The 24,178-nt window shown below is 41.1% G+C and overlaps 1 protein-coding gene across 2 annotated transcripts in view; it reads right to left on the reverse strand.

The window, feature by feature from the left end:
• apbb1 (amyloid beta (A4) precursor protein-binding, family B, member 1 (Fe65)) overlaps positions 1-24,178 on the reverse strand; it is a 116,022-nt gene that overhangs the window by 18,334 nt on the left and 73,510 nt on the right. Inside the window, exons 8-10 of one of the 2 annotated variants that reach the window (XM_041258766.1) lie at positions 19,772-19,886; positions 19,554-19,638; positions 18,610-18,690 (exon numbers count right to left, since the gene is read on the reverse strand). In XM_041258766.1, coding sequence (XP_041114700.1) covers positions 18,610-18,690; positions 19,554-19,638; positions 19,772-19,886 — 281 coding nt within the window. Of the gene's footprint in view, positions 1-18,594; positions 18,691-19,553; positions 19,639-19,771; positions 19,887-24,178 lie in introns of both variants that reach the window. The other variant, XM_041258765.1, reaches the window with a different exon arrangement.

Consider the following 24,178-nt stretch of genomic DNA (forward strand, 5'->3'; position numbering starts at 1 on the left):
ACACACTGACAAACACGGTGAATTTAAATAAACAAGTATCGTGCTGGTCCCACCAGCACGTAATAGCAATTGATATTAAACTCCTCTCTCTCCGTTCCCTACTCACGAACAACCAACAACCCCGAGTGAGTAAAATGTGCATCTATATATACTGTTGTGCTGGGATTCAATTACCAATTAATTATTGAATCCCAGCACGTGAATTAATTATGTGCAACCTCGTGCTCACATATTAAATACTTTAAATGCACATGAAGTGATGTACAATCCCGTGCCTAAATACAATTATACATTTTTAAACACACGTGAAACACAGACCAGTTTATATCCCATGTACCAATGCCTATACACCAACATTTAACACACCACATGCAACATATAACAGAAAATATACACAGGGGCGGGCACTTTGTCACAATACCCCATAAGTCCGATTTTAAAGCCTAATGGGACTACACCAGCTGTCCAAAGACAGCTGGAAAGAAATTCAAATTAGCACCCTTACGGGTGCCAAAAAGGATGGGCCTTAAACTAATTCAACGAAAACCGGTGTAAAAGAGGACTGTAAATTAAATATTTAGAACAAAAGGGGAGGTGGTACAGAGCACGCCCCCTAGAGTCCACTGGTCGACAAACGATGTCATGTCACCAGCAGACTCCGCGTGGGCGTGCTCTAAATTAACCCTAGACCGGAGGAGGGCCCTGAACATGGCTCCGCAGTCAAAGAGACCTTCCCCGCTCATCTTACGCTTCCTGGTCTTATAAATGGACAGTTTAGCAAGAGCCAGGAGCAGATTGACGAGGAGGTCTCTCTTTTTGTTGGAGCCACGAACAGGATGCCCAAAGATGAGGAGGGTGGGGGAGAAATGCAGCCAGAACTGCAGCAGAAGGTTCTTCAAAAGCAAGAAGAACGGCTGCAGCCTGGCGCAAAGAAAATAAATGTGAGCCACCGACTCGGACTGTCCGCAGAAAGGGCATGCGGTGTCCGAGTCGGTAAAGTGACGCAGGATCTCTCCAGACGCGAGAGCTCCGTGCAGGACCCTCCATCCCAGGTCCCCAGCTCCCCTGGAGACCAACGGGGAATACAGGGCCTCCCACTGGGGACCGACGCCCTCCGGAGGTCGGAGGGTCTCCCACCAAGCGGTGTCTCGGCGGGAGACGAGGGCGGGGAAGTGGAGAGTGTGGAGCGTCATCGCGTACAGGGTCCTCCTCGACGCCGATGGCAAGGGGGTTGAGGAGAACTGCGAGATCCTGCTCAGGTTGTTCTCGAGGGGAGGCCGAGGGGGGGCTCGGGCCTTGGGTTCGATCAGCAGGACTGGAGAGCCGGGGGTAGGGGGTGTAGGGGTAGGTGGCTCGCCAGTCCTGAGAACTCAGAACTCAGAACCGCCGCAGAGACGCGAAGAAGTCTGTCAGCTTCCTCTGGACCCTGGCCACAAACTCAGGGGGCGGGCTCAGGACGGTGAGTTGATGCCAAAGCATCGACACCACCAGTTGGTTAATGACCAGAGCCCTTCCCCTGAAGGAAAGCAGTTTAAGCAGACCCGATCACGACCTCAGTCGCGCAGCCACCTTGTCCTCCAACTCCGTCCAGTTGGCGGAAACCGGGGCCTCCGCGGGGCTCAGGTGGACTTCCAGGTATTTGAAGCTGTCCGCGCTCCACTGGAACTGCTGGAGCGCGGCAGGGAGGGAGTCCGCCCGCCAGGGACCCACCAGTAACCCACCAGTAACCCGGAGCATTTGGTCCAGTTGATCCTGGCAGAGGACGCGGCAGAGTAGACGCTCTGGCAGCTCCGCATCCTCTCCAGATCAGCCGGATCCGAGGCCACCAGGAGCACGTCGTCGGCGTAAGCCGACAGGACCACCCTCGTGTCTGGCGCGCCGAGCGCCAACCCCGTGAGCCTCCCGCGAAGGAGGCAGCGGAAGGGCTCGATGCACAGCGCGTACAGTTGTCCGGACAGAGGGCAGCCCTGACATACTCCTCTCCTGAAAGCGAGGGGCGCGGTCAGGGACCAGTTGACTTTCAATACCCCATAAGTAGTTAAATCGCAGTAAATATATATTTTTTTCATGGGTAGTTGTGGCAATTTGACCGGTGATTGTGAAGAGGTGCAGAGGTGATGCGGTGCAAAAGGAATCACAAACAATTGTAATCCGGTAGGAAAGTGGTTTTAATTGCAATCCGGATCTGGTGACCAACAAAAGAAAAACGCTCCGGCAATACACAACAATGAGTAATGCGCAGAGCCAAACAAACGGGTTTACAGTCCCAAACAATAAACATTATCCACCCCACAATACTAAGACAAGGTCACCAGTCCCGGGTGCGTGTAGTAGTGCTTGTGGTGGGTGATAACAGGTTATTTGGTGACAGTTCGTGCTGTGCAGTTCTGGCTTGTACTGGCCCAAAAGCAACAGCTCCAGAACGTGTTTAGCCGTCTAGTGATACAATAAACAAGACAATTACTAACGATCAAACAAACAAACACTCACGAATATTCCTCAGGAGTTTCTATTGCAGCTCTCAGTCCTTCCAGGTTTAAAGCGCAAACCCAAAGCGATGGAAAAGATTAGCGTTTCTCTGGCCCCTTTTATGCTACCCTGCATGATCCCTTGGTAAATGATTTCAGCTGCGTCTACAGCTTGCAGCTGCTACCTCGTTTACCTTCCGGGTCAATACGTTCCTGCAACAGAGTCTCGCTTCCATCCAGGCTGACCGACTTCCCGACCTCGGAAACAAACTGTCAGGCCACCCGTCCAGATACTTTTCCTTTCACTATTTAGCACCCTCACAGGTCGAGAGGGAGATTTATAACCAGAAATCATTATATTTCTGTCACAGTAGGTTATAGAATAAAATTAGGATTTCGTAAACATTTTGCTGACCTGTTTAAATATTAAATAAAGCTACAGTTGTATTCAAAAGTTTACATACCCCAATAGAATTTACAATTTCTAGAAATTTCTTGAAAACAAAGAATTTCAGGAAAAATCTTTTGTAGTAAAAGTTTTGATTTTGTGGATGAGGAAAAAAGTTACAAGAAATAGATGTGTTTATTTATTTCAGCAATTTTTTGCAAAACTCAAAAAATGCTAATTCAAAAATATTCATACCCTTTGATACTATGATATTATTGTCTACAAGGTACTAGAAATTTCAATATGATAATGCAGAATCTAATTCTAGAAATGTCTAGAAAATGCTGGGTTTCAAGTGAACATTCTTAGAGAGTATAAAAGGGTTAGGCAGACGATGATTGCTGTCATTACCAATAAGTCAATAGGGGAAAAAGTAAAGAACTATCTGAAGACCTTAGGCAGAACATTATTTATTGTCATAAAGCTGTAGAAGGATACAAGAAGACTTCCAAGCATTTGAGTATCCCAATTTCAACTATTGTTTCCATTATCAAGAAGTACGGTCACAATGCTAACTCAGTCTAGAAGAAAGAAGGTTCTTTCACCAAGAACAAGCAGAAGAATTGTTAGGAGTTGTCAACAGGCTGGCTGTAGGGTGAAGTCAGGCCAGAAAGGAGTACACAGACAGTACTGGCAGTGAAACTGAGACGCTGCGGCGCACAGTGTGTTTATTAGCACACAGAAAATAAAACATAAACACGATGAACCAAAGCAACTGTAACATTTACGTTTCTTTCGTTTCATTTTTAATTCTCTCTCCACACCCGTTCTCCACTCGCCGAACACACAAAATGTGCTTCATTATATACTGTTGTGCCGGGATTCAATTACTAATTAATTATTCACTTTATTCCCAGCACATGAACTAATATGTGCAACCCTGTGCTCACATAATATTAAATACTTTAAATGCATGTGAAGCGACAGTGCAATCCCTGTGCCTAAATACAACTATATATTTTAAATCACTTGTGCTACAAAGACCCATTTATATCCCATGCACCAATACCTATACACCAATATTAACACACCACACGCAACATATAACACAAAATACACACAGGGGCAGAGCACACTGCCACAGGAGGTTAATAACAATCTGAGATTGACTGCAAATATATTCAAAGTGAATCGGCTGCAAGTCGGACTGGGGTTTCCATTTCAACCACAGGTCGAGTATTGCATGGTGAAGATCTCAATGTTCTCAGGCCAGGGAAAAAGCCACTCTTAGGAAAACATCACAAGGACAATCGCTTAAAGTTTGCAAAACAGCATTTTGAATGACGGATATGAGTTCTGGTCAAAGTCATTACGTTTGGAGAAAGTCTGGTTAGGCGCACGAAGAAAAGAACACCATACCTACTGTCAAGCATGAAGGCAGTAATATCCTTCTATGGGGCTGTTTTTACGCTGATGGCACAGGAAATTTAGTTCTAATACATGGTAAAATGGATTACATAGCATACCAAAGATACTGGCCAATCATCTAAAACCCTCCGCTACAAAACTTGGTTTAAAGCGCAACTGGATTTTCCAACACAACGATCCAAATAACACATCAAAATCTACTTCAGCATGGTTAAAAATAATAAAATCAAGGTTCTGGAATGACCTAGTCAAAGCCGATCTAAATCCGATTGAGAATCCTTGGTATGAGTTGAAGGCGGCTGTGCACAAGTGAAGTCCTCGGAATTTGAATGAACTGGAACAATTTTGCTTTGAAGAATGCTCAAACATCACTAAAGAATCTTGTCAAAAGGTCATTGACAAATTTTCTGATTGTTTAAGAGGTTATTATTGCTAAAGGTGCTTTTTTGCATTTTTGGAGTTTTGTACAAAAAAAAAAAAAAAGGCTTAAATTAATCATTGTTTGTAACTTTTTCTCCTCATCCACAAAAGCTAAACTTTTGCTACAAAAATTTTCCTATAACTATTTGTTTGAGATATTTCTAGAAATTATACATTTCTATCTGTATTGTAATGGGTCAACATTTACCTATGAGGCAGTTCAAGGTAAAATAGTTCATAACTGCATTTTTGCGATTCTGGCTATCAAACACTGTCATGATCTAAAATTAATATATTTAAGAGAAGTCACAAATGGACATACACATACGATTCACAATGGAAGAGTAATTAACATTTAAAATCCAAATTGACCCGCATGGACGTTCTAGTGTTAAAAGGCAAGCATGCAACATCCCCAACATTTGCTGCCGACATTCTCTGTATCTGGTGTGAAGACTTGCCCTTACATTGAGACTGCACGTTCTACATCCATGGAATTGGTTGAAATTGAAAAGCAAAGGTTTGCCAAGTTATATGTGGAAATCGATTAGAAACAGTCAAAAACCAAGGTCATCTGGCATTCTTTAATAAAGGCCATATATGTAGCACGTTCGTTGTCATGTTATTTGTCTCATCCAGGAATTTATTTTATTAGTACTGCGTCAAAAGAAAGAAAACTTGCCTATTTGGGTCTAAATTCTTACTGCGTTTAAAAGTAAACAGCAGGTTGTTTGAAGTGAGGTGGCTGTGCTAGATCGTACCTAGGCTATAGTGCTGATTTCACTCGGCTACAACGACAAGAATACTTTTCTTCTGCGCTGACTTTCAAGTTTACTTTAACCCTTTGCAGTCCTATGTAGGACCAGGTCCCCAGTCTGATGTTGGACCCTATCCGACATTATCAAAAAGCAGGGGAAACCATTCAATAGCCAAGTGAGACCGATAGGAGCCAAATTAAGCTGAAAAAAATGGCGTGTGTGCAACAGAGCTAGCAGCTGCACCACAGAGATAAGAACATAAAAACATAAGAAAGTTTACAAATGAGAGGAGGCCATTCGGCCCATCTTGCTCATTGGGTTGTTAGTAGCTTATTGATCCCAGAATCTCATCAAGCAGCTTGTTGAAGGATCCCAGGGTGTCAGCTCTAACAACATTACTTTATGGTTCCAAACCCTCAAGATTCTCTGTGTAAAAAAGAGCCTCCTATTTTCTGTTTTGAATGCCCCTTCGTCTAATCTCCATTTGTGACTCCTGGTCCTTGTTTCTTTTTTCAGGTCGAAAAAGTCCCTTGGGTCGACACTGTCAATACTTTTTAGAATTCTGAATGCTTGAATTAGGTCGCCACGTAGTCGTCTTTGTTCAAGACTGAATAGATTCAATTCTTTTAGCCTGTCTGCATATGACATGCCTTTTAAACCCGGAATAATCTTGGTCACTCTTCTTTGCACTCTTTCTAGAGCAGCAATATCCTTTTTGTAGTGAGGTGACCAGAAACGAACACAATACTCATGATGAGGTCTTACTAATGCATTTTACAGTTTTAACATTACTTCCCTTGATTTAAATTCAACACTTTTCACAATGTATATGAGCATCTTGTTGGCCTTTTTTTTATAGCTTCCCCACATTGTCTAGATGAAGACATTTCTGAGTCAACAAAAACTCCTAGGTCTTTCATAGATTCCTTCTTCAATTTCAGTATCTCCCATATGATATTTATAATGCACATTTTTATTTCCTGCGTGCAGTACCTTATACTTTTCTCTATTAAATGTCATTTGCCATGTGTCTGCCCAGTTCTGAATCTTGTCTAAATCATTTTGAATGACCTTTGCTGCTGCAGCAGTGTTTGCCACTCCTCCTACTTTTGTGTCATCTGCAAATTTAACAAGTTTGCTTACTATACCAGAATCTAAATTATTAATGTAGATTAAGAATATGCGAGGACCTAATACTGATCCCTATGGTACTCCACTGGTTACCTCACTCCATTCTGAGGTTTCTCCTCTAATCAGTACTTTCTGTTTTCTACATGTTAACCACTCCCTAATCCATGTACATGTGTTTCCTTGAACCAGCTACGTTCAGTTTGAGAATTAATCTTTTGTGCGGGACTTTGTCAAAAGCTTTCTGGAAATCTAAATAAACCATGTCAACCCTCAACATAGTTTTCAAGCCAGTAATCTGTGACACCTGCTTGATGTGGGAAATCCGAGAAAACCCAGCGGAGCTAAACCAAGTGTGCGTAAAGTGCCGCGCGATCCAGGACTTGCATAAACTAGTAAGTATGCTAGAAATGGAGCTGGAAGAAGTGAGACAGCAACAGGATCTTGGGGAACTGGCACACCCACAATTCATGGAAGTCTGCATCACCCCTAACAGACTGAAAGCCACCAGGGGATAGAAGGTCAGAACAGCTGGGTTCAGGTAGGCAGAAGCAGGGGAAAAAAGAAACTTCGTCAAACACAACCACCAGAAATCAAAACAACCAACAAATTTGAATCACTTCAGAATTTTGATGAGCAGAACCAACAACAAGAGAATGACGAGCAGGTTCGAGCAGGTTCGGAAGCATTTAAACTAGAAAGGAAGGGGGGAGAAATCAACAAAAAAACAGAAGGGAGACCGCATCAAAACAAGAACAACAACTCAGGTAAGACAACCATTAAATGTGTTTATCTAAATGCTAGAAGTATCAGAAACAAAATTCTAGAACTTGAAGCTACTGCACTAACAGGTAACTATGATGTGATAGGTGTTACAGAAACGTGGTTATCTGAGAGTGATGGGGACGAATATAATATTTGTGGGTATACACTGTATAGGAAAGACAGGCAGGACAGAAGAGGAGGAGGGGTAGCGCTATACATAAGAAACAGTCTTGAAGCCCAGGTGTTAAACCTGGACAAAGAAAATAAAACCGAATCAATATGGGTCAGAATAACAGACAAAAATTCAAAAGGCATAATAATAGGAGCATGCTATAGACCGCCAGATTCAGACGGTGAGCAAAATAATCTGTTATACAATGACATTAGAAATGTGTGTAGCAAAGGAGAAGCCATACTAATGGGGGATTTCAACTTCCCCCAAATAAAATGGGAAAACCCGGTGGGTAGCGCGAAGGACGAAATAGAAATGGTGGAAATGACAAATGACTGCTTCCTAACACAATTTGTCAAGGCACCCACTAGAGGGGAGGCATGCCTTGATTTAGTCTTTTCAAATAACGAAGATAGAATAACTAAAACAGAGGTCAGAGAACCACTGGCAAACTCAGACCACAACATGGTCTCATTTGAAGTGTTTTTTAAATCCTCAAAAGTAAAGACTAAAGCTAAGGTTTACAATTTTAGAAAAGCAAACTATGAAGGCATGAAACAGAGACTAACAGAAGTAGATTGGAGTAAAATAGAGAAAACACCCACAGAAGAAGGATGGTTGTTCTTCAAAAACGTAGTACTAGAGGCGCAAAACAATTATATCCCTAAAGTAGACAAATCTAAATGTAAAACTAAATTGCCAAAATGGTTTAATAGATCAATTAAAAAAAATATTCAGCGAAAAAAGGCACTTTACAGAGCATTAAAAAAGGACCAAAAAGAAAGTACACAGAAAGAGTACACAGAACTGCAAATGCAAGTCAAAAAGGAAGTTAGAAAGGCCAAGAGAGAAATAGAAATGAACATTGCTAAGGGAGCTAAAACCAATTCCAAAATGTTTTTCCAATATTACAACAGCAAGAGAACATTCAAAGAGGAGATTAAATGTTTAAGAGATACAAATGGCAAAATCGTAGAGGAAGAAAAAAAAAATAGCAAATATGTTAAATGATTACTTTTCACAAGTTTTTACAAAGGAAGATACTGACAACATGCCCCACATGTCATCCAGTTCCTATCCAGTTTTAAATAACTTTAGCATAACTGAGGCAGAAGTGTTAAAGGGACTAGGAGCTCTTAAAATAAACAAATCCCCTGGGCCGGATGAGATCCTCCCAGTAGTACTCAAAGAAATGAAAGAAGTAATTTACAAACCGCTAACCAAGATCATGCAGCAGTCTCTTGACACAGGGGTGGTACCGACAGACTGGAAAATTGCAAACGTAATACCGATCCACAAAAAGGGAAACAAAACTGAACCAGGTAACTACAGACCAGTAAGCCTGACTTCTATTATATGCAAACTTATGGAAACTATAATAAGATCCAAAATGGAAAATTACCTATATGGTAACAGAGTACTGGGAGACAGTCAACATGGTTTTAGGAAAGGGAGATCGTGCCTAACTAACTTGCTTGATTTTTTTGAGGATGCAACATCGATAATGGATAATTGCAAAGCATATGATATGGTTTATTTAGATTTCCAGAAAGCTTTTGACAAAGTCCCGCACAAAAGATTAATTCTCAAACTGAACGCAGTTGGGATTCAAGGAAACACATGTACATGGATTAGGGAGTGGTTAACATGTAGAAAACAGAAAGTACTGATTAGAGGAAAAACCTCAGAATGGAGTGTGGTAACCAGCGGTGTACCACAGGGATCAGTATTAGGTCCTCTGCTATTCCTAATCTACATTAATGATTTAGATTCTGGTATAGTAAGCAAACTTGTTAAATTTGCAGACGACACAAAAGTAGGAGGAGTGGCAAACACTGTTGCAGCAGCAAAGGTCATTCAAAATGATCTAGACAAGATTCAGAACTGGGCAGATACATGGCAAATGACATTTAATAGAGAAAAGTGTAAGGTACTGCACGCAGGAAATAAAAATGTACATTATAAATATCATATGGGAGATATTGAAATTGGAGAAGGAATCTATGAAAAAGACCTAGGAGTTTTTGTTGACTCAGAAATGTCTTCATCTAGACAATGTGGGGAAGCTATAAAAAAGGCTAACAAGATGCTCGGATACATTGTGAAAAGTGTTGAATTTAAATCAAGGGAAGTAATGTTAAAACTGTACAATGCACTTGTAAGACCTCATCTTGAATATTGTGTGCAGTTCTGGTCACCTCGCTATAAAAAAGATATTGCTGCTCTAGAAAGAGTGCAAAGAAGAGCGACCAGAATTATTCCGGGCTTAAAAGGCATGTCATATGCAGACAGGCTAAAAGAATTGAATCTGTTCAGTCTTGAACAAAGAAGACTACGTGGCGACCTAATTCAAGCATTCAAAATTCTAAAAGGTATTGACAGTGTCGACGCAAGGGACTTTTTCAGCCTGAAAAAAGAAACAAGGACCAGGGGTCACAAATGGAGTTTAGAAAAAGGGGCATTCAGAACAGAAAATAGGAGACACTTTTTTACACAGAGAATTGTGAGGGTCTGGAATCAACTCCCCAGTAATGTTGTTGAAGCTGACACCCTGGGATCCTTCAAGAAGCTGCTTGATGAGATTTTGGGATCAATAAGCTACTAACAACCAAACGAGCAAGATGGGCCGAATGGCCTCCTCTCGTTTGTAAACTTTCTTATGTTCTTATGTTCTTAAAGGAACAACATCCAGGACCCTATTGACAGTGGTGACCAGACAGCAAAAAGAAGGGAGGTCATGATTGTTGGGGACTCCATATTGAGAAACACAGCAAGTTCAATTCGCAGTTTGGACCCCCTTACTACAACAGTGTGCTGCCTTCCGGGAGCCTCAGTCAAGCACATCACTGAGAACGTGGACAGGCTCCTAGAACGAACAGGAGACGACCCGGTAGTAGTCATCCACATCGGTACAAACAACATTGGAAGAGACAGACCAAAATCCCTGCAAAACAAATTCAGAGAGCTAGGAAGGAAATTAAAAGAGAAAACCAAAACTGTGGTATTTTCTGGTATACTACCCGCACCTTGCAAAGGACCATATGGACAGCTGGAAATAATTAATCAAAACACATGGCTGAAGATGTGGTGCACACGGGAAGGCTTCACCTATCTTGATCATTGGACCACATTCTACAACGAGGACTATCTGTATAGACGGGACGGACTGCACTTAAATAACAAGGGAACCAGTCTACTTGGAGAAAAGATCCTCGAGCAGGTTCAGAAGCATTTAAACTAGAAAGGAAGGGGGGAGAAATCAACAAAAAAACAGAAGGGAGACCGCATCAAAACAAGAACAACAACTCAGGTAAGACAACCATTAAATGTATTTATCTAAATGCTAGAAGTATCAGAAACAAAATTCTAGAACTTGAAGCTACTGCACTAACAAGTAACTATAATGTGATAGGTGTTACTGAAACTTGGTTGTCTGAGAGTGATGGGGACGAATATAATATTTGTGGGTATACACTGTATAGGAAAGACAGGCAGGACAGAAGAGGAGGAGGGGTAGCGCTATACATAAGAAACAGTCTTGAAGCCCAGGTGTTAAACCTGAACAAAGAAAATAAAGCCGATCAATATGGGTCAGAATAACAGACAAAAATTCAAAGGGCATAACAATAGGAGCATGCTATAGACTGCTGGATTCAGACAGTGAGCAAAATAATCTGTTATACAATGACATTAGAAATGCGTGTAGCAAAGGAGAAGCCATACTAATGGGGGATTTCAACTTCCCCCATATAAAATGGGAAAACCCGGTGGGTAGCACGAAGGATGAAATTGAAATGGTGGAAATGACAAAGGCCTGCTTCCTAACACAATTTGTCAAGGCACCGACTAGAGGGGAGGCATGCCTTGATTTAGTCTTTTCAAATAACGAAGATAGAATAACTAAAACAGAGGTCAGAGAACCACTGGCAAACTCAGACCACAACATGGTCTCATTTGAAGTGTTTTTTAAAACCCCAAAAGTAATGACTAAAGCTAAGGTTTACAATTTTAGAAAAGCAAACTATGAAGGTATGAAACAAAGACTAACAGAAGTAGATTGGAGTAAAATAGAGAAAACATCCACAGAAGAAGGATGGTTATTCTTCAAAAATGTAGTACTAGAGGTGCAAAACAATTACATCCCTAAAGTAGACAAATCTAAATGTAAAACTAAATTGCCAAAATGGTTTAATAGATCAATTAAAAAAAATATTCAGCGAAAAAAGGCACTTTACAGAGCATTAAAAAAAGGACCAAAAAGAAAGTACGCAGAAAGAGTACACAGAACTGCAAACGCAAGTCAAAAAGGAAGTTAGAAAGGCCAAGAGAGAAATAGAAATGAACATTGCTAAGGGAGCTAAAACCAATTCCAAAATGTTTTTCCAATATTACAACAGCAAGATAACATTCAAAGAGGAGATTACATGTTTAAGAGATACAAATGGTGAAATCGTAGATGAAGAAAGAAAATAGCAAATATATTAAATGATTACTTTTCACAAGTTTTTACAAAGGAGGATACGGACAACATGCCCCACATGTCATCCAGTTCCTATCCAGTTTTAAATAACTTTAGCATAACCGAGGCAGAAGTGTTAAAGGGACTAGGAGCTCTTAAAATAAACAAATCCCCTGGGCCGGATGAGATCCTCCCAGTAGTACTCAAAGAAATGAAAGAAGTAATTTACAAACCGCTAACCAAGATCATGCAGCAGTCTCTTGACACAGGGGTGGTACCGACAGACTGGAAAATTGCAAATGTAATACCGATCCACAAAAAGGGAAACAAAAATGAACCAGGTAACTACAGACCAGTAAGCCTGACTTCTATTATATGCAAACTTATGGAAACTATAATAACATCCAAAATGGAAAATGACCTATATGGTAACAGGGTCCTGGGAGACAGTCAACATGGTTTTAGGAAAGGGAGATTTCTATTATATGCTAACTTGCTGGAAACTATAATAAGATCCAAAATGGAAAATTACTATATGGTAACAGGGTCCTGGGAGACAGTCAACAAAGGACTCCTTCTGGCTGAGGCGACCTCCCCAAGCGTAGGCATTACTTGTAAGCCGGAATAACTTCTAGTCTTCTTAATGTATCCACTATCCTTCTCTTCATTTCCCCTTGGGGGAAGTAACATGTACTTCCTAGCCTTGGAGGCCGATCTGATCGGTCTCAACTCTGTGAGGACGGTTCTCTGCGAGCCAAGGGGAAAGCATGTCATTTTCCTAAAGTCACAAGCACATAATTCCTATTTCAATTCCCAGGGTTTTACTCCAAGCAACCCTTGCTCCTGTCCCATGAACATATTTTGTATATTTTTTGTTATTATTTTTACATGTTGCATATATAAATAGCTTGGTCTCTCGCTCTGCATAAGTTGATCTCTCTTGCTATCCAGCTGTATATAATTGGTTTCTCTCTCTCCGCCTTGACACACTTTTGTCTGGAACGTCTCCTCATTGATACAAGGGTATTTGTCGAGCGGTAGTGTGTTATTACAATACAGTAATATTGAGACCAGAAAGACTGATAAACAATAGGGATTGGTAGGGACTACAACTTACTAATGTCAGACTGATGCAGGAGGAAATTCAACATTTAACTTACATTCAAAGAATAAAATATTCCTCCTCATTTATTACCTTTGAATATGCACATGATCTAGCACAAAAAAACTTTGGTGTTTCTCGTTAATATTTCTAATCTAACCCAACTTCCGTGCTGCTATTCTACCAATAGCAGATGGTGAATAAACATAGCTAGTACAGAAGCCTGACATGGATGCAACCGTCCTTGTTTTATTATATACAGTATATACGTTCACTGTTTTGAACAACTGTCTGGAGATCAGCAGCCAGACAGTATTTGTGTCATGTGCATTTATCCAGACTATCAAGTTCACTTACAAAATTTGAATGCAAACAAACTCTGGTGCAATGCAGTGGTGAAAGACCCAGTGAAGCAAATTAGAATTCACTCAGAGGCAGACTGCAGTTCGTTTGAAATTTTTTGGTGTGAAACCAATCGAAGCAACATTTGAGATAGTTTTCAAATTAATTCAAATCGGATCTAGGTATGAAAGGGCCCTAAAAGTTTCTACTCCTCTTCCTATCTTGTCTTTTGAAATAGAAAACAAATCAATCTGTAAATATCCCCCTACTTTGTACTGCAAAAAAAATAAGATAAAAGATAGCCAGGTACCCACTTTAGTCACCACACCTCCTCCCCTCGTCTCTCTGTCTTCTATCACATACAGTGCTTGAAACTTATATAAAAATGCAGACACAAACACTTTTGTGATCTGAAACAAACACATTGAAAAAAAACGCCAAGTTATCAAGTGCCCAGCCATTTAAAGTGGAGATATTAAAAACACAAGCCAAGAATTCAAAATTCTAAAAGCTATTGACAGTGTCGACCCAAGGGACTTTTTCAGCCTGAAAAAAGAAACAAGGACCAGGGGTCACAAATGGTGATTAGACAAAGGGGCATTCAGAACAGAAAATAGGAGGCACTTTTTTACACAGAGAATTGTGAGGGTCTGGAATCAACTCCCCAGTAATGTTGTTGAAGCTGACACCCTGGGATCCTCCAAGAAGCTGCTTGATGAGATTTTGGGATCAATAAGCTACTAACAACCAAACGAGCAAGTTGGGCTGAATGGCCTCCTCTCGTTTGTAAACTTTCTTATGTTCTTATGTTTCAAGACACCACTGGGGCAACCTTGCCCAGCACAAAGCAAATAGGCACAACTGTAAAAACAATAGATAGCACACACTTGCTCAGTCGCACCCACAGTTTCTCATTCAAGTTCAGCAGTGGACTGTCTCCAGTCTCATGCACCCCCTTATATAACCTTTCGTCACTTCCCGCCACTGTCCAGCTCATCAACCAGTCACATCCATGCTCTACAACCCCCGAAAACAACAGTCAACACGTCCTGCACCAAAGCAATTGTCCAAGTCATTACAATATATTTTTAAAATTTAAATGTAAAAATATATGAAAGCATGACGACCTTTATGTCAAGATATATAAAGAAAGAAAGAAATGCCTATGCATTGATTTATGTACTCATTTATTTCAAAATTTATTAACGTGTTTATTTATTTATTTACTTTTACCAAATATATATATAGGCTATCCTTCAGCATATATCTAATTTTCAGAAATGAATGTTCCTTTTTGTCCACTGGGGACCACAAATAGCGTTACACTGACAGGAAACAATTTTTAAGAGATCAAGATTAGAATCTCAGATTGATAAAATGACTCGAAAAAAAATCTCCAAAAAAATCTCCAAAATGTAAAAAATAACAAAGTCCCGAGAATTTTCAGCTGGCTGACTTCATATTTCAAAATACTGCTTTTTTCTCAACTAATCATGTAGCACCGACAGAACCGCCTGAAAGACACTCTATCGGACACAACACAAAGGGTTATTCATGAACATCATATCTAACAGAACACTAGAACCGCCACTGCGGGTCAATTTGATCCATTTTGAATTTAAATGTTAATTATTATTATTAATTTCTTAGCAGCTGTCCTTATCCAGGGCGACTTACAATTGTTACAATTATATCACATTATTTTTTTACATACAATTACCCATTTATACAGTTGGGTTTTTACTGGAGTCAAGAGCCCTAACCACTACTCTACACTGTTATAAATCATATGTGTATGTCCATTTTTGACTTTTCCTAAATATATTAATTACATTAATAACAGTGTTTGATAGCTAGAATCACAAAAATGATAAAGTTATAAACAGTTCTACCTAGAACCGCCAGCAGGTGGGGGGGGGGGGGGGGGGGTGTTTGGAGTTGGAGAAAGAGAGAGCGAGGGGAGAGAAAAAAGAAAAGTGAAACTTAAAGGAACCGTGAAGGCTACAGCGCTGCCAGACCTTGAGTGTTTTGTGTTTGTGATTTGTTTTTGTTTATCTGTTTCTTGTGCTCTGTGAGAAAATTTATTTTTGTTTAAATATTTCACTTTTGTTATTTAATAAACGCCGCACGCTGCATCTTTCTGAAACTTCAATTACCTTGCCTGTGTGTTCAGTTCCTTCTTCTGGTCTGACGTCACCACAACGCCATTTCCTGCCACACGTGGTGTTAGTGGTGGGATCACCAGCACCTCCTGGACTCAGGCCAGAAGAGGTACTGCACAAGGGTACTGCAATTTGTTTTTTTTATTATTATAACTTTTTTTTGGAGTGAGGAAGAGGAGGAAGGATGGGAGGAAAGAGAGGAATGGGAAGGCGACAGCAGCAGCTGCAGCTGTCACAGGAGGAGATCAGCTGGGAAGCCCTCCTCCACAACATAAGTAAGACCTATTGTTGCTGCATCTGTGGGGAGTGGGGGCATTTCCCAGTTAATTGCCCCCTCCCTGAAAAACAGTGGTCTTACAGCTCCTGGAGAGGGAACACGGACCTGGAGTGGGAGAAGTTTGTGTGTCCACAGCCCAAGAGGGAGGAGCCCGAACGTCCTGCCCTGAGTGGGAGGAGCCCGAACGTCCTGCGCCTGAGTGGGAGGAGCCCGAACGTCCTACGCCCAAGAGGGGGGTGACAGTGTGTCCACAGCCCAAGAGGAGGGAGACTGTGTGTCCACAGCCCAAGAGGGAGGAGACAGTGCATCCACAGCCACCTCCACCTCCATGGGAGGACTGCTTGTCACTCCCATCTCCACCAGCAGAGGGAGAATACCTGCTGGTTCCACCTCCATGGGAGGGCTGTGTGCAGCTCCCACCTCCGCCAGCAGAGGGAGAATACCTGCTGGTTCCATTTCCACCCCCATGGGAGGACTGCGTGCCGTTCCCACTTCCACCAGCCGAGGGAGAATATCTGCTGGTGGCACTGCATGCCGCTCCACCTCCACCAGCAGAGAGATAGTACCTGCTAGTGGCATCTCCACCACGGTGGGAGGACTACGTGCCGCTCCCACCTCCACCAACAGAGGGAGCATGCCTGCTGGTTTCCCCACTGCAACCAGAAGGGGAGGAGCCCCTGCCGCCTTCGCCAGGAGCAGAGCAGCAGGAGCTGCCTCTGTTTCCACCACCAGGAGCAGAGCAGCAGGAGCTGCCTCTGTCTCCACCATCATCACCACCTGGAGAAGAGCAACAGGAGCTGCCTCTGTCTCCACCACCACCACCACCACCACCAGGAACAGAGCAGCAGGAGCTGCCTCTGTCTCCACCCCCACTAGAGGGAGAGAAGCAGTAGCTGCTTCTCCCTTCAGCATTGGAGGGATCAGGGCAGGATGCTGCCGAACCTCAGCAGCCCCTGCATAGGTTGCTGAGGGGAGCAAGGGGGACAAATGCCCGGGCGCAGTGGCTGCAAAGAGGGCCAACCCCCGCACCACAGCTAGGCCTGGCTCTCTTCCTGCCGTCGCCTCCTGAGGGTCCGTTGCTGCCCTGCCTCGCACCGCCCAAGGATGTCTGCCTCGCACTGCCCAAGGATGCCCGCCTCGCACTGCCCAAGGATGCTATGTCTGCATCGCCTGGGGCTGCCTGTTGCTCCACATCGCCTGGGGCTGCATGTGTCTCTCTTTTATCCCCTAGGGTTGCCGAGTGTCCCGCTTTGCCTGGGGTTGCCGAGGGTCGCGCTTTGCCTGGGGTTGCCGGTCTCTCCTCTGCTTCTCCTACTGGTCACTGAGGGCTCTGCTTCACCTGGGGTCGCTGAGGGCTCTGCTTCTTCTGGGGCCGCTGCCTGGCTCTGCGCCGCCTGGGGCCGCTGCCTGGCTTGCGCTGCCAGGGGCCGCTACTAGTCCTGCAGGACCGCAGGAAGCACGAGGGCCGGTGCCTCAGAAAAGGGGGTAGCTGCCGGCTACAAAGAAGTGGGGGGAGGTCAGGAGACCAGCTCCCACAGCCGCACTTTTGTGGGACGAAGTACGATGACCCACGGGAGCTGCCGGCCATGAAGAAGGGGAGCGAGGTCAGGAAACCAGTTCCCCCTGCTACAGTTCGTCTGGAGCCCCTGAAGAGGGATCTGCCAGCCACAAAGGAGTGGGGGAGGGACAAGGACCTCCCACCATGGCCGCCCCCATCGACACCTTCCTCCCCCTTTTCTAGGACTTTGAGACTAAGGGAGGAGGTGGCTGTTGGGGCCATGTGTGCTTCGCACAAGGAGTGGGATATGTAGCAGGGCGGTAGGAAAGCTACCACCAAGAATCAATGTCTTTGTGTCACATAGGTATTGACTTTTTTTTCTACATTTCACCTAAGAGTGTTGGGAACTACAAATTAACAGTGAAATGGTGCTTTTGGCTGATTTATTTTTGCTGCACCAATACCCTGAAAACACACAGATAACTTGGTGTGAGGAACTACCGTTCCTCTTAATTCTAAAATTAGAATAATTTTTTTTTTTATAAAATGTACATATTTATCTCCTGTGCTCCTCGCTCCCCTCACAGCAGCATGTGTCTGTCTGCCAAAACAAGCCTACTTTGGTACTGTGTTATTGCAGATATAAAAGACATCTTATTTTCACAACCCTCGGAAGAATTACCACAAGCACTTTGAAGACTTTCTCCCATTCCCCAATGTTTTTGGTATCAAAATAAAGGTAAGTAATTCAAATTTAATCACATGTAAGGATATCCTGCGATCTTCAAAGAGCACTAGCACCTCTTGTTGCTGACAAAGGGCTAATGATTTTCACTTCTACATCTGAGAGAGAACAATCTGAATACCCCGACTTAACTTGTTTACTTATCTTTGACTTTTAAAGGAATTCTTAGAAAGAAAAAAAATCTGGATCTACTATTTATTACAGAAAGAGAGCAGAGCAACCCAAAACAGTATATCAACATTTCTGGTTTTAGTGTTATCATATTCTTAAACATTTTTTTTTTTTTTAGTTATGGTGATAATCAAATACCAACCCGAACTTAGAAAAAATTTAAATTTTTTATTTGGTCATTCAATGTCCAAAATATGGCAGCAATATTAGGTTGCAGGTCAAAAAAAAAAAATTGTTGAAGAAGCGGCAAATGTTTTTATAATTGTCTGGTTATAACATATATAATATTAAACACAAGAAGTATTTCTTACCTATAAGTCCCTTACCTACAGGTTTAGCAACTGGGACATTTCCCAGATATCGGACCTGGAACTGCTGAACCATGTCATTCTTTGGAACAGGAAATTCTGTAAATGGGTAAAACAGGGATTAAATGGACCAATTATAAAACAATCACAAAAAAAAAAAAAGTCTGACAATTTGGATAAACTCTGTTGAATATAAAGGGTATAACTGAAACTAAAGCATTTTTGGAAGTTAAACTAAAAAGGGGAGTTTCTGTGAACCAAAACAAGCCTCCTGGGGGAATATTCTAAAGTGAATTTCATATTTAATCAAGGTTTGTAGATATGAAATAAAATTGATATAGGTGTGTAAAATATATGTATCACTGTAGCAGAACTTTATTGAGAGATTCATACCTCTGTGCCAACTATTACAAACATATCACAGTGTGTTGTCTGTATCAGTGGTAATGGCACTTGACTAAGAAAATCAAATAATTCACTGTGTGCCAAACATTAAAATAATAAGGCAGAAACTTAAAAAGTCACATGACCTCAATTCGTCAGAGGTCAATATCGTGGTCAAAATATGAATTTCCAAGGTCAAACAGTTAACAGGAATGCTCAATTGTTAGTTATTTTTTCCATTACACACACATTGAGACAAATATAGTAGAAAAAGAAGAGTTGCTGCAAGATAAACTACATTTAGAATAAAGTAAAATCCTCCTAGTAAGAACCACTGGCGCAAGGCACTTAATTTCGATGAAAGCAATGGTTCCAAGGGAGCAGTCCAAATATATATCTCTGGTTATGCTCTATATATTGCTTACTGCTGTATCCTGTATTTCTTGTGCTGACCAGAGACCTGGAAATATATACTTTGACTTATCCAGTACAGCTGTCTGGAAAGTATCAAGCAGGTTTTCCTAAACTTTTGCCCTCCCTAATCTCTGCCATCTCTCTTTCAGTCTCTTGCATGGTACCTTGGAAGGGTATTTCAACAAGTTTGGAGGGGTCGATGTTGAGACTGTTCAGACAGGACTTTGAACTCTTTCTCGCTGCCATGATCTGAAATTAGTAAAAAGAGATAGGCGACTGTTCAGAATAGTGTTACCCAGAAATTATGGTTTCTTATTTACAAGAAATACCCCAAAAACTCAGGTCTTGTTACTTAAGTTCAAGTGAGACAATGTGTTCTTACCTTGGAGCAGATCTCATTCAGGCTTGTGGCAATGTTCTTTGCTGGAGTCTCACATCGGAATATGTGGCACTTCAACCCATGGGTCAGATTATCCCTTGCAACATATGCAAAGTCCCTTGGAAGAATGGGGGGGACGACAAAATAAGCAAGTGTGAAATGTGATGTAAATTCTAAATTATAGCTATCAAAAACATGAAAAGTAAGTCACGATGACGATGAAGTGCCTTTATTAAAGAATGCCAGATGCCTTAGAGGATAATTGAGTTTTAGGACCATTTCTAAATCATTTCTGTATAACTTCACAAAATGTTGCCTTAAAATTCCAACCAATTCAGTGGATGCAGAATGTGCAATCGCAATGTATGGACTAGTCTTCACACCACAAAGAGACAGAATGTCGGCAGCAGCTGCTGGGGGATGCTTGCCTTCATCAAATGACAGCACTCTGTTTTACTAAGGTAAGCATGCACCACGATTTTTAGGCTTTTAGTGCTCTGAAATATTATCTACTTAGGTTTATTTAATTTAATGCCTGTGAAATCTTCATTTTATTCCATAACATACCTGGGAAAAATATGTAAATTCTCTGCAATTTAAGTAAACTTCTAAGTATGATATACTTTTTTTTCCTGGTCACTTTTTAAAATCTCCTTCAGAAAATTGGATGTGAAACCAAATGATGCAATAAAGTGATAGTGCCCGTCGATGACGGCTCTACCATGTGGTAGTTGATCGCAACTGGAGTTATGCGTCCCGAAGGCACTAACGAAAGTCAAGGTCAACTAACACACGGTAAAGCCTTCATCGAGAGGGCACTATCATTATTAGAAAATTATTTTTCTTATTATGTTCTTTAAGAAAACATTTTAAAACCTGTATTTACCTTGAACTTGTAATTTGTCGGGTACCCTAAAACTGAGAAATGTTTTCTGAAACTAGTCTCCAAAATGGATCACACTTCTTTTTTTTATTGTTTGTATTGAATGTACTATGCCCTGTATTTCACACTATTTAATGTGTTATGAATTGTTCCTCACTATCTTGTAAAGCACTTTGTGATGGTGGTCCACTATGAAAGGCGTTATGAAAATAAAGATTGGTTGACTGATTGATTGATTGATTTATTGACAGATAATTAGAGAAAAAAAATTATTAAACACTATTTAATATTTAAATTTTTTACTGGTAAAAGAAATGCTTCTAGTTTACCTGAACAGTGACAGATATCTGAAAGGAGCAATATCACTGAACTGTGTCCATGTCTGCTTTTGCTGGATAGTAAAATATATTTGGACCAATTGTGTCTTTGTTTAGTATTTGCTGTCCAATATCACATTACAGATAAGAGCAGTTATAAGGTGCAGTATAATCAGTAGAAAATAAGATCAAATTCAAAGAGCAAAATAAAGAATACAGTAAAGAATTACATTTAAGAGCGAGTTTGACCAAGAGCAGTTAATGTATAATAAAAATATTTGCAGATAAGAGTAAAGTCCATTAAGAGCACGCAGGAAGTACGATAAGTGGATGAGAATGATTTAAAAGAAGAGCAATTACAAAAAACAGATATGGATACCTATAAAAGTAAAATCAAATATAAGATACAGGAAGCAGTTATAATTAAGAGCAGTAGTAGAATAAAGCAAGGTATGGAGCAGTTCAGTGCAAGTACAAGTTGATGCAAGTGCTGAAACAATTGGGTGCCATATAGTCCAGTATAGTCGAGAGTTGTGAGGTTTACAGATGCTGTCTGAACAGGTGTGTCTTGAGGAGGCACCGGAAGGTGGTCAGGGACTGAGCAGTACTGATATCGATGGGTAGGTCATTCCATCACTGAGGGGCGGAAGGGTGGAGAAGGAGCAAGCTCTGGAAGTGGGGGAGCGGAGGGGGGTACATAAGAACATAAGAAAGTTTACAAACAAGAGGAGGCCATTCGGCCCATCTTGCTTGTTTGGTTGTTAGTAGCTTATTGATCCCAGAATCTCATCAAGCAGCTTGTTGAAGGATCCCAGGGTGTCAGCTTCAATAACATTACTGAGGAGTTGGTTCCAGACCCTCACGATTCTCTGTGTAAAAAAGTGTCTTCTACTTTCTGTTCTGAATGCACCTTTGTCTAATCTCCATTTGTGACCCCTGGTCCTTGTTTCTTTTTTCAGGTTGGAAAAGTTTCTTGGGTCTACACTGTCAATACCTTTTAGAATTTTGAATGCTTGAATTAGGTCGCCACGTAGTCGTCTTTGTTCAAGACTGAATGAATGAATGAATAGATTCAATTCTTTTAGCCTGTCTGCATATGACATGCCTTTTAAACCCGGAATAATTTTGGTCACTCTTCTTTGCACTCTTTCTAGAGCAGCAATATCCTTTTTGTAGTGAGGTGACCAGAACCGAACACAATACTCATGATGAGGTCTTACTAATGCATTTTACAGTTTTAACATTGCTTCCCTTGATTTAAATTCAAGACTTTTCAGTACCTTACACTTTTCTCTATTAAATGTTATTTGCCATTGTCTGTTCGGAATTTTGTCTAGATCATTTTGAATGACCTTTGCTGCTGCAACAGTGTTTGCCACTCTTCCTATTTTTGTGTCGTCTGCAAATTTAATAAGTTTGCTTACTATACCAGAATCTAAATCATTAATGTAGATTAGGAATAGCAGAGGATCTAATACTGATCCCTGTGGTACTCCACTGGTTACCACACTCCATTCTGAGGTTTCTCCTCTAATCAGTACTTTCTGTTTTCTACATGTTAACCACTCCCTAATCCATGTACATGCATTTCCTTGAATCCTGACTGCGTTCAGTTTGAGAATTAATCTTTTATGCAGGACTTTGTCAAAAGCTTTCTGGAAATCTAAATAAATCATGTCATATGCTTTGCAATTATCCATTATCGATGTTGCATCCTCAAAAAAATCAAGGAGGTTAATTAGACACGATCTCCCTTTCCTAAAACCATGTTGACTGTCTCCCAGGATACTGTTACCATATAGGTAATTTTCCATTTTGGATCTTATTATAGTTTCCATAAGTTTGCATATAATAGAAGTCAGGCTTATTGGTCTGTAGTTACCAGGTTCGGTTTTGTTTCCCTTTTTGTGGATCGGTATTATGTTTGCAATTCTCTGTCGGTACAACTCCTGTGTCAAGAGACTGTTGCATGATCTTGGTTAGTGTAAATAACTTCTTTCATTTCTTTGTGTACTTTTGGGAGGATCTCATCCGGCCCAGGGGATTTGTTTATTTTAAGAGCTCCTAGCCCCTTTAACACTTCTGCCTCGGTTATGCAAAAGTTACTTAAAACCGGACAGGAACAGGTCAACATGTGGGGTATGTTGTCCATATCCTTTTGTTTTAGATTTAGATTTGTCTACTTGGGATATAATTGTTTTGCGCCTCTAGTACTTAACCATGCTTCTCTAATTTACCATGGCTGGTGGTGACCCTAGTGCAGGTGATCATGGAAGCAGACCAAGCACCACATGACATCCAGTGAGGCTGACAGCTCACCAATTCCCAAGCTTTATCCAAAGAGAACAAGACAGTGTATCGGCAGTGCAGAGTGTGCAATGTGGGTTCTGGTCACCTACATCAGCAGGGCGAGTCAAAAAGGCGAGTGGAGACCAAGTACCAGTGCATACCATCTTTAGAATTCTGGCACACACCATAAAATAAAAATAAATTGTGACCAAACAGTCATTCATTTATTTATGTATTTATTTGTGTATTTATTGAAATCTATTTATTGGTCTTTTTTTTACAATTTTATTTATTCACTTTTTGTTTGTTTTATTTACAATTTTGTATCTATTTGATATTTTATGTATTTATTTAATTATTTATATATTTATTTTGTTATTTATTTATTTGACCTCAAAAGCTCATTCTGTTTATGGTCTTACTGGACAACTGTTTATTTCTCCTCCAATTTAGACTTTTACATTAACACCCCCCCTTGGTGGCATTACATTTTGGTTGACTGAGCTCAAGTTATTTAAATGCATAGGCATACAAATCACAGTGAAGTGAATACATAAATATTTATTGAAAAATGTTTCTAATTTTACTTTGTAACTTCTTTGTAATTTATGTGCCTTTGTATATTCCAGCATGTTCTGAATTATTTAAATAGTTACTGGAAAAAGGGTCTTCATATGGAGAGAGAACACTATTGTATCTCTTGTGGAGACATTCCTTTATCTGCAGCACCATTTTCTGGGACCTGAAACACTGAAATCAGATAGTAGGAGGATAAATTGTTATTGGGAACTTCTTACATTTTCACCATGTTCTGAATTCTGTAACCCAGTGTTCTTCAATTGTCAGCCCGCGGGTCAATTCCAGGCTGTGAGAGGCTTCCTTCCGGCCTGTCGGGGACGAAGATAGAATAACTAAAACAGA

Source organism: Polyodon spathula, chromosome 9, assembly GCF_017654505.1.
Source record: "Polyodon spathula isolate WHYD16114869_AA chromosome 9, ASM1765450v1, whole genome shotgun sequence".
In the NCBI taxonomy this organism is placed as follows: domain Eukaryota; kingdom Metazoa; phylum Chordata; class Actinopteri; order Acipenseriformes; family Polyodontidae; genus Polyodon; species Polyodon spathula.